Below are 12,429 nucleotides of genomic sequence, written 5' to 3'. Positions count from 1 at the left end.
TCTATACCTACTGAATAGATGAAGACACATGTAGGGAGAGGTTATGGCAACCAGATTCTGAAGGTTTGCTTCTTCATTTAACATTTCATACCAGACGGAGGCATTTAATCTGGTTTTAATACAAGAACATCTTTACAAAACAATTAGGAAAGATGCCTTCAAGCACTTGTATTTTGACTTTTTGGGGCTCACTAGTGATCAGGAAAGATGGACAACTCTTCTGGTAATGGAGTTCACCACTACATCCACACCTGCTATTTGTGTAACAGCTTATTTCAGGTTTTAAATCAGAGGATAAGTTCCCAAGGAACAACAACAGAACAAGGAAATACATGAGCTCTGATCACATTTTCATTTCCTAAGAAATACAGACTAATTTGAAAGAAAGGAGAAATATTTCAGAAGTTTATTAGTGCTTGTAAGGTATAATGGCAACTAAGAGGAAATCCATGCTTCCAAACCCAGGAAGTTACAGAGGCTGGAAAAAACAACCTGTTTCTAATTGAATGTGCCTGACACATCTGGATAGAGAAGTTCCAACCACCTTCCTCCAAAGCCTTTAGCAACACCCCCTCAACGAGGTGGTTTTGAACTTGAACCTCAAGGAACACATGAAATTTGAAATTAAGCAATTATGCACACAGCAATTAAGAATTACCGTTCCCAACTTAAATCATGCAAACCATTCTCCCAAACCAAAAGGCACAGGTCAGCAGCTGCCAGTTCCATCACAGGAATGACAAATCTGGTGTGGTTCACCCTCATTTTTGGTGAATAAAGCTTACCTGTGTCCCCATGGCATTTTTGACTGTTAGCAAGTAGTGACACTGTGGCAACATGGTTTAAAGTCATATCTTTGAACTGCCTGAGAATCTCTGGAATTGTGATACATTGCCAACAGAGACTTTCAAAAGATTAAAACAAGCACATTAAGTTCTGAAGTGATTGTAACTGGGTTTGAAACACTGCAGGTCAAAAAAGGACACATTTTTATGTTCTTTAACAGTCAGGAACTCTCCAACAACACACTGAATAAACCTGAAATACTTGGAAACTACACAGATTATTAGGATGAAATGAAAGCATGATCCTGTTTAAAGAAATACAGTTTCAGACAAGTAGAGGCATGTTTATGTGCATGTCAGTGAAAACAGCAGTTCAAAGTAAAATTTTTAGTGTAAGAGTTCTGCTGTGCTGCCAGTGGGTAAATGCTTTTAACAAACATGGCACCACCCCAGAGAAGTGACAAATTACAGCTACAGTACAATGAATCTGGCAGATAAAATCATAACTGCAGACAATCTGAAGAAGAAAAGCTAACAGTGAAATATATTTGCAAAATTAGCTCTTATTTTCCCATGTTATAAATTTTATATATGAAAAAAATTCTTAAGTAGCTTCAATTTTTCTACTTGTTTTCCCAGAGGGGAAAAATTGCCTCAGTAGCTTGGAGGTGAAATCTGTAACAACAACCACAGTAAAAAAAGTCCACAATAGCTGTTAGTCCAACAGCTGCCACTTCATACTAGAAAAGGCTGATCAAATTCTGACAGTTCTGAGACCTGTAACCCTTTTTTTCCCAGTTTGTTGTCCTCAGAAATCTGTGTTGAGAGACGTAACATGAGCAGCTTGACTCCAGCTGGAATGGCAAGCAAACACAGCCTTGCTGGAGCCAGCACTTCCAAAGATGCTCCCATATATGCTCATCCACTCATTGCACTTCAGGGAGAAAACAAAGAATGCACAAAAAGCCAGGGATGCATTTCTCCACCTATTTGTAATCTGCACAAACAGCTCCATTCCTCTCCACATCCACCTGTAGCAAACCTGAACTTGTGGCTGCACTTCTGAAGGTCAGTTCCTTGGCATTACTGCAGCACATTCCAACAGGCTGATATCAACATTCCTTCCTAGAGAGCTGGATCCTGGACTGGTGACTGAAATGAAGAAGGTAGGTGGTGTGTGGAAGCAGAGTTGTTAAACAGCTGGCAACATCTGTGTCCCAGCTACAATCACACAACATTTACTAACTACAGGCAAAACACTGAGCAATCTTTGGACTTGTAGCAGTTTCAACATCCATTTTATTTGTTTTTTTCAGCAAAAAAATGGTAGTCACAAGGGGAAACAATAGAAGATAAATTTGATTAATTTCTTTTGTAACAAGATTAGGCTTCTGGTAGTTAGAATGCCTCTGATTTGAAGAAGCAATAGAAACACATAGAACAGAAAATCTTGGAAACTTCTCCTAAGCTTATCCACACTGTAAACCATAAAATCCTCAACTCACTTCAAGTAATGCTTCATAATATTAAATATAAACTTCTGCTAATGATAATATTGCAGAAATACAGTAGCATTACCAGTTACATTCCTTAATAATTGTAATTTGCTTCCCTGGTGTTTTGTTTTCCTGCAATAGTCAGCTAACAGAAACAACACAGCAGCAGGAATATTATAATATATGGTAAATAACAAATTGAGAATTCTGAAAATCACTATGAAAATATGAATTAACTTCATTTAGAGAATTTGATTTTCTAGTTCACTGCTAGTGATTTTCAAACAACTAGATCTGTGTGAATTGAAAAGAAATACTAATCCATAATTTACTTCAGTACATCAAGCTATACATATTTGAGACAGAAGATACGAAGCTTCATGGGGCAAAAGTAGATTAATTTCTCATTCATGTACTCATGGACTCAGATAACTTCAGCCAGCTCAAGTACACACATTCCTCATCCTGCAGAATGCCCTGTGCAATGTAATGCAAGCCTAGAATACCCAAACCTTGCAAATCATAAGTTCTCTTGTTTTTTTTTGGTTTTTTTTTTTTTTTTTTATTTTAGATGCATAAACATCCTCACTGACTAACAATATATCACAAAAATCACAACATTTTAACATATGAACAAAAAAATACTTCTTCCATCAAGTTGATAACGCAAGTGGAGTTTGCAAACTGAAGGATTTCCCTAATTAAAACCTGAGAATGGCTGTGGAGTTCACATACCTGCTCTCACAACACTTTTTAACAAGCACAGACCATCATAATATTCAGTTGAATTGTATGTGAAAACCAACCCTGTCAGCAGCCAGTTCATCCTGTACCACTCTAACTGGGTTTGAAGTTCCAATTCAGTTCAGTTCAAATTCAGAGGAAAAAAAAATCAATCTTCAGGTGAAATTACAGGAGATCAGTGAGCCTTGAAGGGCCTGCTCTTCTTGCCTGCTCCCAGCACACGGTGCTCAGCTGGGCACCTTTGTGAAACCATTCCTGCATATTCAGCTGCACGAAGTGAGATCCTTATCTGGGGGTTACTGAGCTGAATGGCTTCACAGAAGATATCCAACAAAGGACAGGAAAAAAAAAATTCAACTTGGAAGGTGAGATCTCTCCTATTTTACATCAAAAAGCCAGTAGATTAGCTCTTAGTTTCTCATCAATACAATTTTCTGAAGAATGTGGGAAAGAAAAATCCTCAAAACACCTAAATACCAACCTTGCCCAGCCCTGTTCACAACAGCTTGTGAAATCTGATATAATCAAAGAATGATGTAAGGCTTTCTACAGGTTGGAATCAAACTTTACAGCCATAAATAGTAACCTGCACACTAAACAAACTCCTTTAAGCAGCTTGTCTTTCAGCAAATGAACAACTCCATTAAAAAGGAAAGGATTATATTGACAAAACCAAGTTAGACAAAGAGCATTAACTTACTGAATCCAGAAAGCAGAGATAGGTTCCTGAGCTCTGAATTACTGCTTGATTTTTAGCAAATCCAACTGAAAGAGAGAAAGCAAAGATAAAAATATGGAGAAGTTTTTATTGCTGTATCTTTTAAAAACTTAATAAAGTGAGGAACAAATGAAAGAAAATACAAAAATCAGTATCATATAAAGTACCAGATTTTTCCATATTTAAAGCAAGGTAATTTGTGAATATTGGAACAGGATGCCTATGTCAGCCACCTTCTCTGAGTGAGTACCAGAATTCTACAATCAAGTAGAATAAGAGTACTTTTTCCAGTCCTCCCCTAAGACATAATATGTAATGTGTATCTTGAAGAGGGCAGGTTTTACATTCAGAACCTCAGCCTGTAGAATCACAGAAAGCTTTGGGCTGGAAGGGACCTTTAAAGATCATCTAGGCCAACCCCTTGCAAAGAGCAGATGCTGGAAACCCTTGGCTGTACATACATCCATCTTTTAAGCCCTAAAAAACACCAGCAAAACATAAGAGGCAGAGAAGGACCAGAAACTGCTGTTCTTCCCATCAGGGTTCTCAAGAGGACTCAAAAAGTTCTGTTCCTTGGTTCTTGTTAAGTATGAAGTTTGCAAATACAAAAACTTCATGTGCCATTTATGTGAAGGGGATGCAGAGAGGAGCCAAAGCAGGCTGATTTATTAGATACATACACAGAGCACAAAGGTGATTTATTTATACCATAACATGTTGTATCCTCAATGGAGACCACACTGAAATGTCACTTCAGACAAATGACAGGATTGGCACCTAAGGTCTCTTAGTTTCTGACCCCCTGACACTTGGTGAATCTTTTTACCAACTCATTAATTTCAGGAAGAAATGAATGAACCAAAGAAGAATTTTTTTTGTCAGCTTAATTTCTGAAGCAGATGACTGTTCTGGAGGATCAAACAAATGGCAGAAGCAGATAAATAGGAAGGAGCAGGAATCCACAGCTGAAGGTAAGAATGGGACTGGAACCACTGGAATACACCCACAAGGTGGGAATGCTTACCTGGGATCATTTTTGCAGGTAGACAAGGTGTACTTAAGAACATTCTGATCTCTGAATTCTTGCCCTAGGCAGCATTCTAAGAAAAGCCCACACTACATCCAGTGTTAGTCTGAAAAATGCTGCATGGATTCCACTTGGTCACATATGTAACACTTGAACTCCCTTTGCAGTATTTGTGGAACCAAGCCAGGGAATCCACCAAGATCACCCTGACCTGCAAAATAAACATTGTGAAGACATGCAATACTGTGGGTTTTCACTCTTTGGGGGAAAAACTGGAAACATAAAGCCAAAAAATCTCACCATGAAGTGGAGCAGAATAATTTTAAATAATATTATCCACAAAGTTTCTGATTTTGCATTTGGAAAAAAAGCAGAGTTCTGTAATTCTCTTATGTTTTTATGCATTACAAATTTAAGTTTGCTCAGGAAACAGATTTAACTGGGCTCAAAGGTTCCCTTAGCTGTAATGCACGTGCTCCTTGGCTATTTTGCTGAGCTGTCCAAGTACAGAAAAAGACTTATGACTGCATTTCTTGTTGCCTCAAGGAACATTATGTCAACCACCACCAGAACATAACTAATAAAGGCTCTTCCTTATAACTGTGTTCTTTTTTTTCTCATGTACTTTAATCCTCACTTCAACTTCTCTTCATCATGAGTTTTTGGATTTATTATTTTACAGGATGTTTACATTCTACCTTTTACAGACCTATGAATATGGAATCTCATCTACACAGCAACTCTCAGTCTCCTTCCTACTGGCAGTAAAAAAGCAGCTGGCAGAGACTGGAGCTGCCACAGCAGCAGAGCTGGGTCCTGGCACGAGCAGTTTTAGTGGGAAACAACTGATGCAAGTCAGCGGGTCTGGACATGCCAAAGCAGCAACCCCCAGTCCTGTGGAGGTCCCTAGTAAAGCAAGAGATAAAAGAACAGCACAAAAATGATGACAGAATTAAATCTGCCCAACTTTAAACATATCAGTACTATCAGAAGCCACAGCAGCTGTAAAGTGGCCTGGACTTACATTTCAGTGCTGTCATTAACAAATATTTAACAACCTTCAGTGGATAATAATGAATTAGAAAGAATCAAAAAGGTAAGAAAAGAGTAATGGAGGCTTCAAGGCAACTAGAAGATGGCAATTATATTACTCTATGAACTTTCTGAAGTGTTTCAAATTTCATTTTCAAATAAACTACTTTAAATAAAATCGTGAAATAGCTAGTATTTGTTATGAGAAAGAACTGGAAAATATTTCTTGCTGTGTTTAAGACAGAAACATCCTAAAGTTTTTCATATACCAGATATCTTTTAGGGGAAAGAGAGAGAAGAAAATACACATATTTTTTAAATTATTAAGAAGATAAATATAACTCCCCACAGAAGAAACTAGGTATTAAAAATTCTTTCACCACAACAAATTCTGTGTTTGGCATGAGAAAAAAAAATTCTTTAATATTACTCTACTGAACAAAATGAAATGTTTGTGCCAGGTCTCTGAGTTTTGTAAGGCCTGCTTACTCGGTGAAAAGAGCCTGTTACCATGGTTACAGCCGTAAAAACTTAAGCCTCAGTGAGATATTAACATTCCTTACTCTTGGAAAGAAAAAGGTTTCCTTTTTTTAGGCAAGTGACCCTTTCTTTTTTCCAAGGTTCCCCCCCTTTCTTTTACATGTTAGAAAAGAATCAGAAATAAATCCTAATCTTGTGTAAATAGTTGAAGATGTGAAGCCTGACTAGTACATTGTTTCTGTACCAAAGCATCTTCTTTTAAAGGCAAGACTCCTTCCAGTTGTACCTAGTCCTTAACAAAATGAAAGTAAATCACCAAAAGCAAACAAATACTATGGATTTCAAGTAACCTGCTTCGAAAATTTAACAACCATGAAGTAAAGATGTCCTTGTTTTAATGGTGACCTGAGAGTGTCTCCCACATGGATAAGCCTGGGTTTGTTTTTTAGCAGAATTATGCATTTCACACTATTTAAATTATATATTTAAATAGTGCACAGCCCCTCCCACTCCCAATTTATTAAAGATCTGTTCAGTCTCCAGCTGCCCCAACATTGACAAATGCATGCTAAACCATAAAATAATCTGTAATAACCCTACTAGCACAATGGAATTCACAAGTGGAACTCAGTTTCAGCTTCAGTTTTCTGAAGTGCAAAGGTGAACAGACGTCAGAATTCTAAAATTTTAAAAAAACCCATCCTGCTCGTGTGTTCTGGGAAACTAAAACCTAGTTTATACACAATTGATACAACACTCTAGTAGGAACAAGACTTTAGACATAGCAAATGTTTATAAAAATGGAAAATATGTTACACAACACCACGGTATTAGCAGAAACGTTACTGACTATCTTAAGTATCAGAATTAACAACCTCTGAGATTTTTCTTTGACTTTAGAAATTGAAACCTACTTAGTTTCTTGATCATCAACTACTAAAAGAAGTCAGTTTTAAAAAGAGACTGATCGCCCAATAGCAGAGGTGGGAGAAAAACAAGAAAAAGTTACAGAATTATGAGCAATTCTTGACATTGCTCAACTCCAGCTGTATCAGTTGCACAAAAGAGAAAAAATTCCCTCTAAAAAGCTTGTCTGCCTTTTGTCATTACCAGCCCAATAGTTCTAATATTACAAGCTGCACTGTCAAAACAACACCAGTTCATGCTAAAGGTATTAAAATACTAAAAATATTTATAGTAAGGGTTATGCTGTGTTACTTCAGTATTGCTATGTCTGACAACTATTTAAAAACAGATGTAAAGCCTACAGTCAGGAGAAATGACAGTAAATAAAGCCAGGGGCCTCTACCAGGTTGCAGATGAATTCAGTGCACAAACTCCCAATTTATTTGCATGTTTCAACAGGGGATGAAAAGCAAACTTTCTGAAACAGAAGTGGGCTTTTGCATAAGAAGATCATCTTGAGGAGACTGGAATAAGTCTGAGTTTCTTTACACTTCAAACAGGATGTGTAGTGAAAAAACAGAAACTGTCCAAATTTTGTGTTACAGTGTTTCCAAAGATAACTTCAAAGACACAAACTTAGAACCAATGATTTAGCAATTCCTACCTGTCTACTCATTAAAACGAAGTTCAGAATGACAGAAACATCGGTTACACAGCTCCAGTACAAAATGTGAGCACACTGTTCTTCCTTTGTCCTGCTGCTCTTCCTCAGAACACAGACGTGATCTTCCAACTTTACTGTCACTCAACAACAGCTTCTCCAAAAACCAACTGACTTTTATTTCTATTTCACACTTTACAAAGATTTTGTGCGAAAGCCCCCTAAACATAAACCAACCAAAGCAAGCAAAAGAAAATCTGTTTAAAGAGATCTGTTTGTAATCTCCTGCTGTGGGAGATAATTCATCTTAGCATGCAAATGAATGGGGGATCACGTCATACACCTGTCTGACAGCTCACTAAACATATTGGTTTAGCCCTTTGACTGAATACTTGGGACTTTAGTGAGAGTTCACATCAAAACTTCTGGTTTGATTTGATCATTGAAGCAATACCAAAAAGGTATTTGTTTTCTATTTCAGTGTCTATTTTACTGGACTGAAAGATATGCATTTACTTTTAAAATCTTTACGCAAGGACTTTTTAATGTATTTTTTCTTAGAACCCATCTCCTGAAGTTAAATCAGATATCAGAAAGCCACAGGAAAATTGTAAGCATTAACAACATTGTGTATACTACAATTAAACAAAATTCTTTTGCTTTTGCAGAGTAGAGCACACAAGTGCTAAGCCAAGTTCTTCCTTCCTTGAACGTATAAACAAATTCTACAGAGCTCAAAGCAACAGGGCCAAATTCAAATTGGAATGAGTTTTCAAACAGAGCTCTAGAAAACAATGTGGGATTTTTCCATTGCAGTGGAAATGGCTACAAAGACACTTTTCAAACTAAAAATCAGAAGGTGCTTGCAATAACAACCAAACTCTCACAAAATTAAGCTACATACCACCTCGAGGCTGAGAGGAATTGTTGGTTCCAATGATTACTGAAACACCAACTTCTTCCAACTTGATCTTCCATTTTTCAATTATTTCAGCTGAACCATCCTAGAAAAAATAATGACATAGATGCAGCTATTTTAATTTGTGTGTTGAAGTGAACCAAAAATTCTTGTTAGAGACAGTATTTACAGTACTTTAATGAAGGTCTGGAACGTACCTTACTGGCATCATTAAAAATTGACAGCTCCATGGTTCCTTTAAAATCTTGTTCCCAAACTGACTTTAGGCACTCATCTAACCAGCATTCACTGTTGTGAACAGGCACAATGACAGACTACAAAAAAAAAAACAAACAGAGAGCCACATGCATGTCAGGAAGCATATTTTTGTTTACTTAGTGTATATTTAGTAAAAAGGAGAAGTAGCAGATCCTTCTGAAACTAACTTTCACCAAGAAATGCATCTTAAAAATATAAAAGTAGGTGAAGAACCTTTATTTTCATTACAAATATATGACTTGCTTTCTTCTCTATCAAGCTTCTTTTTAAATCAAGCTCCACAAGGTGGTTTTTGGTGGAAGTCCAAGGAAACAAGAGAGACCACTGAAGCAAACAAATGAAATATCTGTAACACCACCCTAACCTGTTTCTTGTATTCCTGGATTTCTTAAGACACTCCTCACTTTTGTCCTCCATTAATACACCTTACTCATCAATTTCTCTTCAAGCCTAATTGGAGATGCTCATATATGCAGCTGGACCCTCGGGCTGCAGCCAAGTTTTTAAAAATTATTCCACCTACAAGTGCTCTAAAGCACATTGGAAGTTGACCAGTGATGTAGTTTCATACTCTGCCATCCCTGCTGCAGCCTTTCCTCCTACAGCCCCTTGCTTCAGACGTGCACGCACAGCAGGAAAACATACCTGAAAGATTTGAAAATTGGTTAGAAACCAGAGAGGAGGGCTTCATCTGTTCAAGTTTAGTTACTCATCACTGAGCTAATTATCCCTAAAAAATTACCCCCAAAATTCTTTCAGTGTCTCAAAAGAGAACACATTTCCTTCACAACATGCAAAGGCCGGAGAAATCAGCCTGGTGGTACACTGGCTGTGTTTGAAAAGGGAGAGCCAAGTCTGTACCTGCTGGAATTACATGTAGATAGGGAACTTAAGGGCCTAAGTAACTCCTAAAAAGTCCCATGGGACATTTCAAGAAGTCCCTAGAAACACAATTTAATCTCCTCATGATGTGGGGTAACCACAAACACATGGCTGGAAGAAAGAGAGGATTTGTTCCTATTGTGAGCAGGAGAGAATCCTAAGGAAAAAAAGCACTGGGCCACTGAAATGGAATTATTCACTATTTAGTGCCATGTGAACACATGTGCATTGTGCAAATACAGGTGCACACATCAGAAGGTAGATTTTTGGACACTGAAGGATGTACACACAGGTACAACACAGATTATTTCAAAACAGATTATTTCAAAACTGTCTCAGATTAGTACTTTTGAGACTAAAAAAAAGCAAAAATCTGAGATTCTGAAGTACTATATTCAATTTACTCAAGATTTTAATATTCTTTATGTGGACATGGCAATTAAAATATGACCTTACACATTCATACCAATCTAACATATTCATTCAGGAAAAAAGGGTTCCACAATTCTTCCAATGACAATATAAACTGATGCTGTTTTGCACATCCAGAAAAATCAGTTATTTTTCAATTTGTTTTCTGATTCACTTAGTAAAAATTTGACTAAGCCATCATCAACTAGCTTGCCATTGGTTTGAAAACTGGAACTTCTTTGCTTTTTTTCCGTGGTGTACTCCTGTTTTAAGTCAGGGCAGCAGTGCAAAATAGCAAGATGATGTTTGACCTCCCTGTTTAGTTTGAACTGAAAGCAGAAAAAAGTACTTTAAGGGCAGCACATATAAAACAACTCATAAATACCTGATGGCACTGAGGTGCTCTGAACTGAACTGCTCATAATATATTAACATGCTCCTTAACACATTACTGTGAGCAAATTCTACTTTCACAGAACCATGACCACCATAGAGAACTGGACACCTGCCAAACTAAGGCCCAGAGCTGAAGTGCTGCTGATACTTCTGTGTAAAACCAGAAAAATTAACAAATCCACACAAATAACTGTACTTAGCAATAGGATTAACACTTCAGAGTATTGCTGATGTTATGTACTAGAGTTTTCTTAGGTTCCACCATTCTTGCTCAGCTCACTGGTTTTCTGTGTTCAGTTTTAGTTTGAGGATAAATCAACAATCTAGACTTTCATTTCTCCCTCGTTCATTACCAGATTTGTACCCTGGCTTAAGAGTTGCAATTAGACAGTCACAAATTGGCTTTTAATGTTGTGTGACCGTATCAGAAGAATTCAATTTCCTTGGACCATTTAAAGAGGGGAAAAACATGATCCAGGGCACTATTTCACTTACAGGTGCAGTCTCATAGCAAAAATACCAGTAACCTCCAGAGACTGTGTCTGCTTCTTCTGTCCCAAAACAAGATCGACCACAGCTCTGGCATTGCTGACAAACCCTCTCTCCAGGGTCAAACACCAACCTTGCCAAGGTACTCACTAAAAGCAGGCATAAGGAAACCTAGAATGGTTCTCCCAGTGTCCTTTTGCTACAGTTTATGCCAACTCCTACTTCCCAATCCCAGCACAGATGATTATTCTAGTTCTTGCAGCAGCCCTTCCTGTATTTGAAAACTGCTACCAAAACAGTGAACTATAGAGTAAAGCTCCCTCAAAGTAATTTTGAGTATCTGGGACATAAATTGCAACCAACTAATGTGCTTTTGGCATTACAAATCATCTGAGTGACAATCTGTGTGATCTGAGTCAGAATTACCGTTTCATTATGTGAGGCTGATTTACAGCAGCATCCAACAGAGAGGAGTTTCATGGCCTAGGAGCCAAATATGACTCTTAAAACAGAGCTGTGAATCGAACCTGGACTTGAGCATTGTGACACTACCTGGTTTTCCCTGAACTCCACACATTCTAGACAAGTATTATATATACTTCTGTATTTTTATATTTCTATTTATATAGCTATATAGGCGCAGATAGAGATAGACGTTGTATATTTATCTACGTGTTTAATTTATACATAAGTGCGCATATATTTTAAAAAAATTATATTTATATCATATATATACACACTACATGAAACATATGTGTGTGTACATAAATATATACATACATATGTATATATACACATATATATGTATGCATATATATGTATATAAGTACGGGAAGTAACAAAAGCAGGAAGTGTTGTAGGAAGATTTTACGACCATCATTGCCAACCCCGTGTACCCGAACGCGCCGGGGCTGCCGTGCTGCAGAACCCGCCGGCACCGAACCCTCCGGGAGAGCCCTCCCGGGCCAGCCCCGGCCCCGCCCGAGCTGCCGTGTCCGCCCCGGGCCCGGGGCACCCCGGCCCGGCCCCGCCTGCCACGTACCACCTGCACGGGGGGCTCGGGGCTCCCGCCGGCTCTGCCCGGCTCCGCCATCGCCGCCGCCCCGCAGGGAGGAGCGGGAGGAACAACCACAGAGACGGAGGCGGGAGCGGCCGGAAGAGGCTCTGCTGGCGGCGGCTGCCGAGCCCCGGCCCGGCCCGTGAGGGCACCCCGGCCCCGGCCCGT

The 12,429-nt window shown here is 38.4% G+C and overlaps 1 protein-coding gene across 7 annotated transcripts in view; it reads right to left on the bottom strand.

Moving 5' to 3' along the window:
- B3GNTL1 (UDP-GlcNAc:betaGal beta-1,3-N-acetylglucosaminyltransferase like 1) overlaps positions 1–12,429 on the bottom strand; it is a 105,798-nt gene extending 93,369 nt beyond the window's left edge. For 3 of the 7 annotated variants that reach the window (XM_053994391.1, XM_053994392.1, XM_053994393.1), the window contains exons 1-5: positions 12,247–12,429; positions 9,598–9,671; positions 8,966–9,082; positions 8,754–8,853; positions 3,726–3,790 (exon numbers count right to left, since the gene is read on the bottom strand). In XM_053994391.1, the coding sequence (XP_053850366.1) occupies positions 3,726–3,790; positions 8,754–8,853; positions 8,966–9,082; positions 9,598–9,669 (354 nt within the window). In that variant the 5' untranslated portion in view covers positions 9,670–9,671; positions 12,247–12,429. Of the gene's footprint in view, positions 1–1,827; positions 1,881–3,725; positions 3,791–8,753; positions 8,854–8,965; positions 9,083–9,390; positions 9,672–12,246 lie in introns of those variants that run through there. The other 4 variants (XM_053994394.1, XM_053994395.1, XM_053994396.1 and 1 more) reach the window with 4 other exon arrangements.

Source organism: Vidua macroura, chromosome 19 (genome assembly GCF_024509145.1).
Source record: "Vidua macroura isolate BioBank_ID:100142 chromosome 19, ASM2450914v1, whole genome shotgun sequence".
Lineage (NCBI taxonomy): Eukaryota > Metazoa > Chordata > Aves > Passeriformes > Viduidae > Vidua > Vidua macroura.
This window is presented reverse-complemented; position numbering and strand designations above follow the sequence as displayed.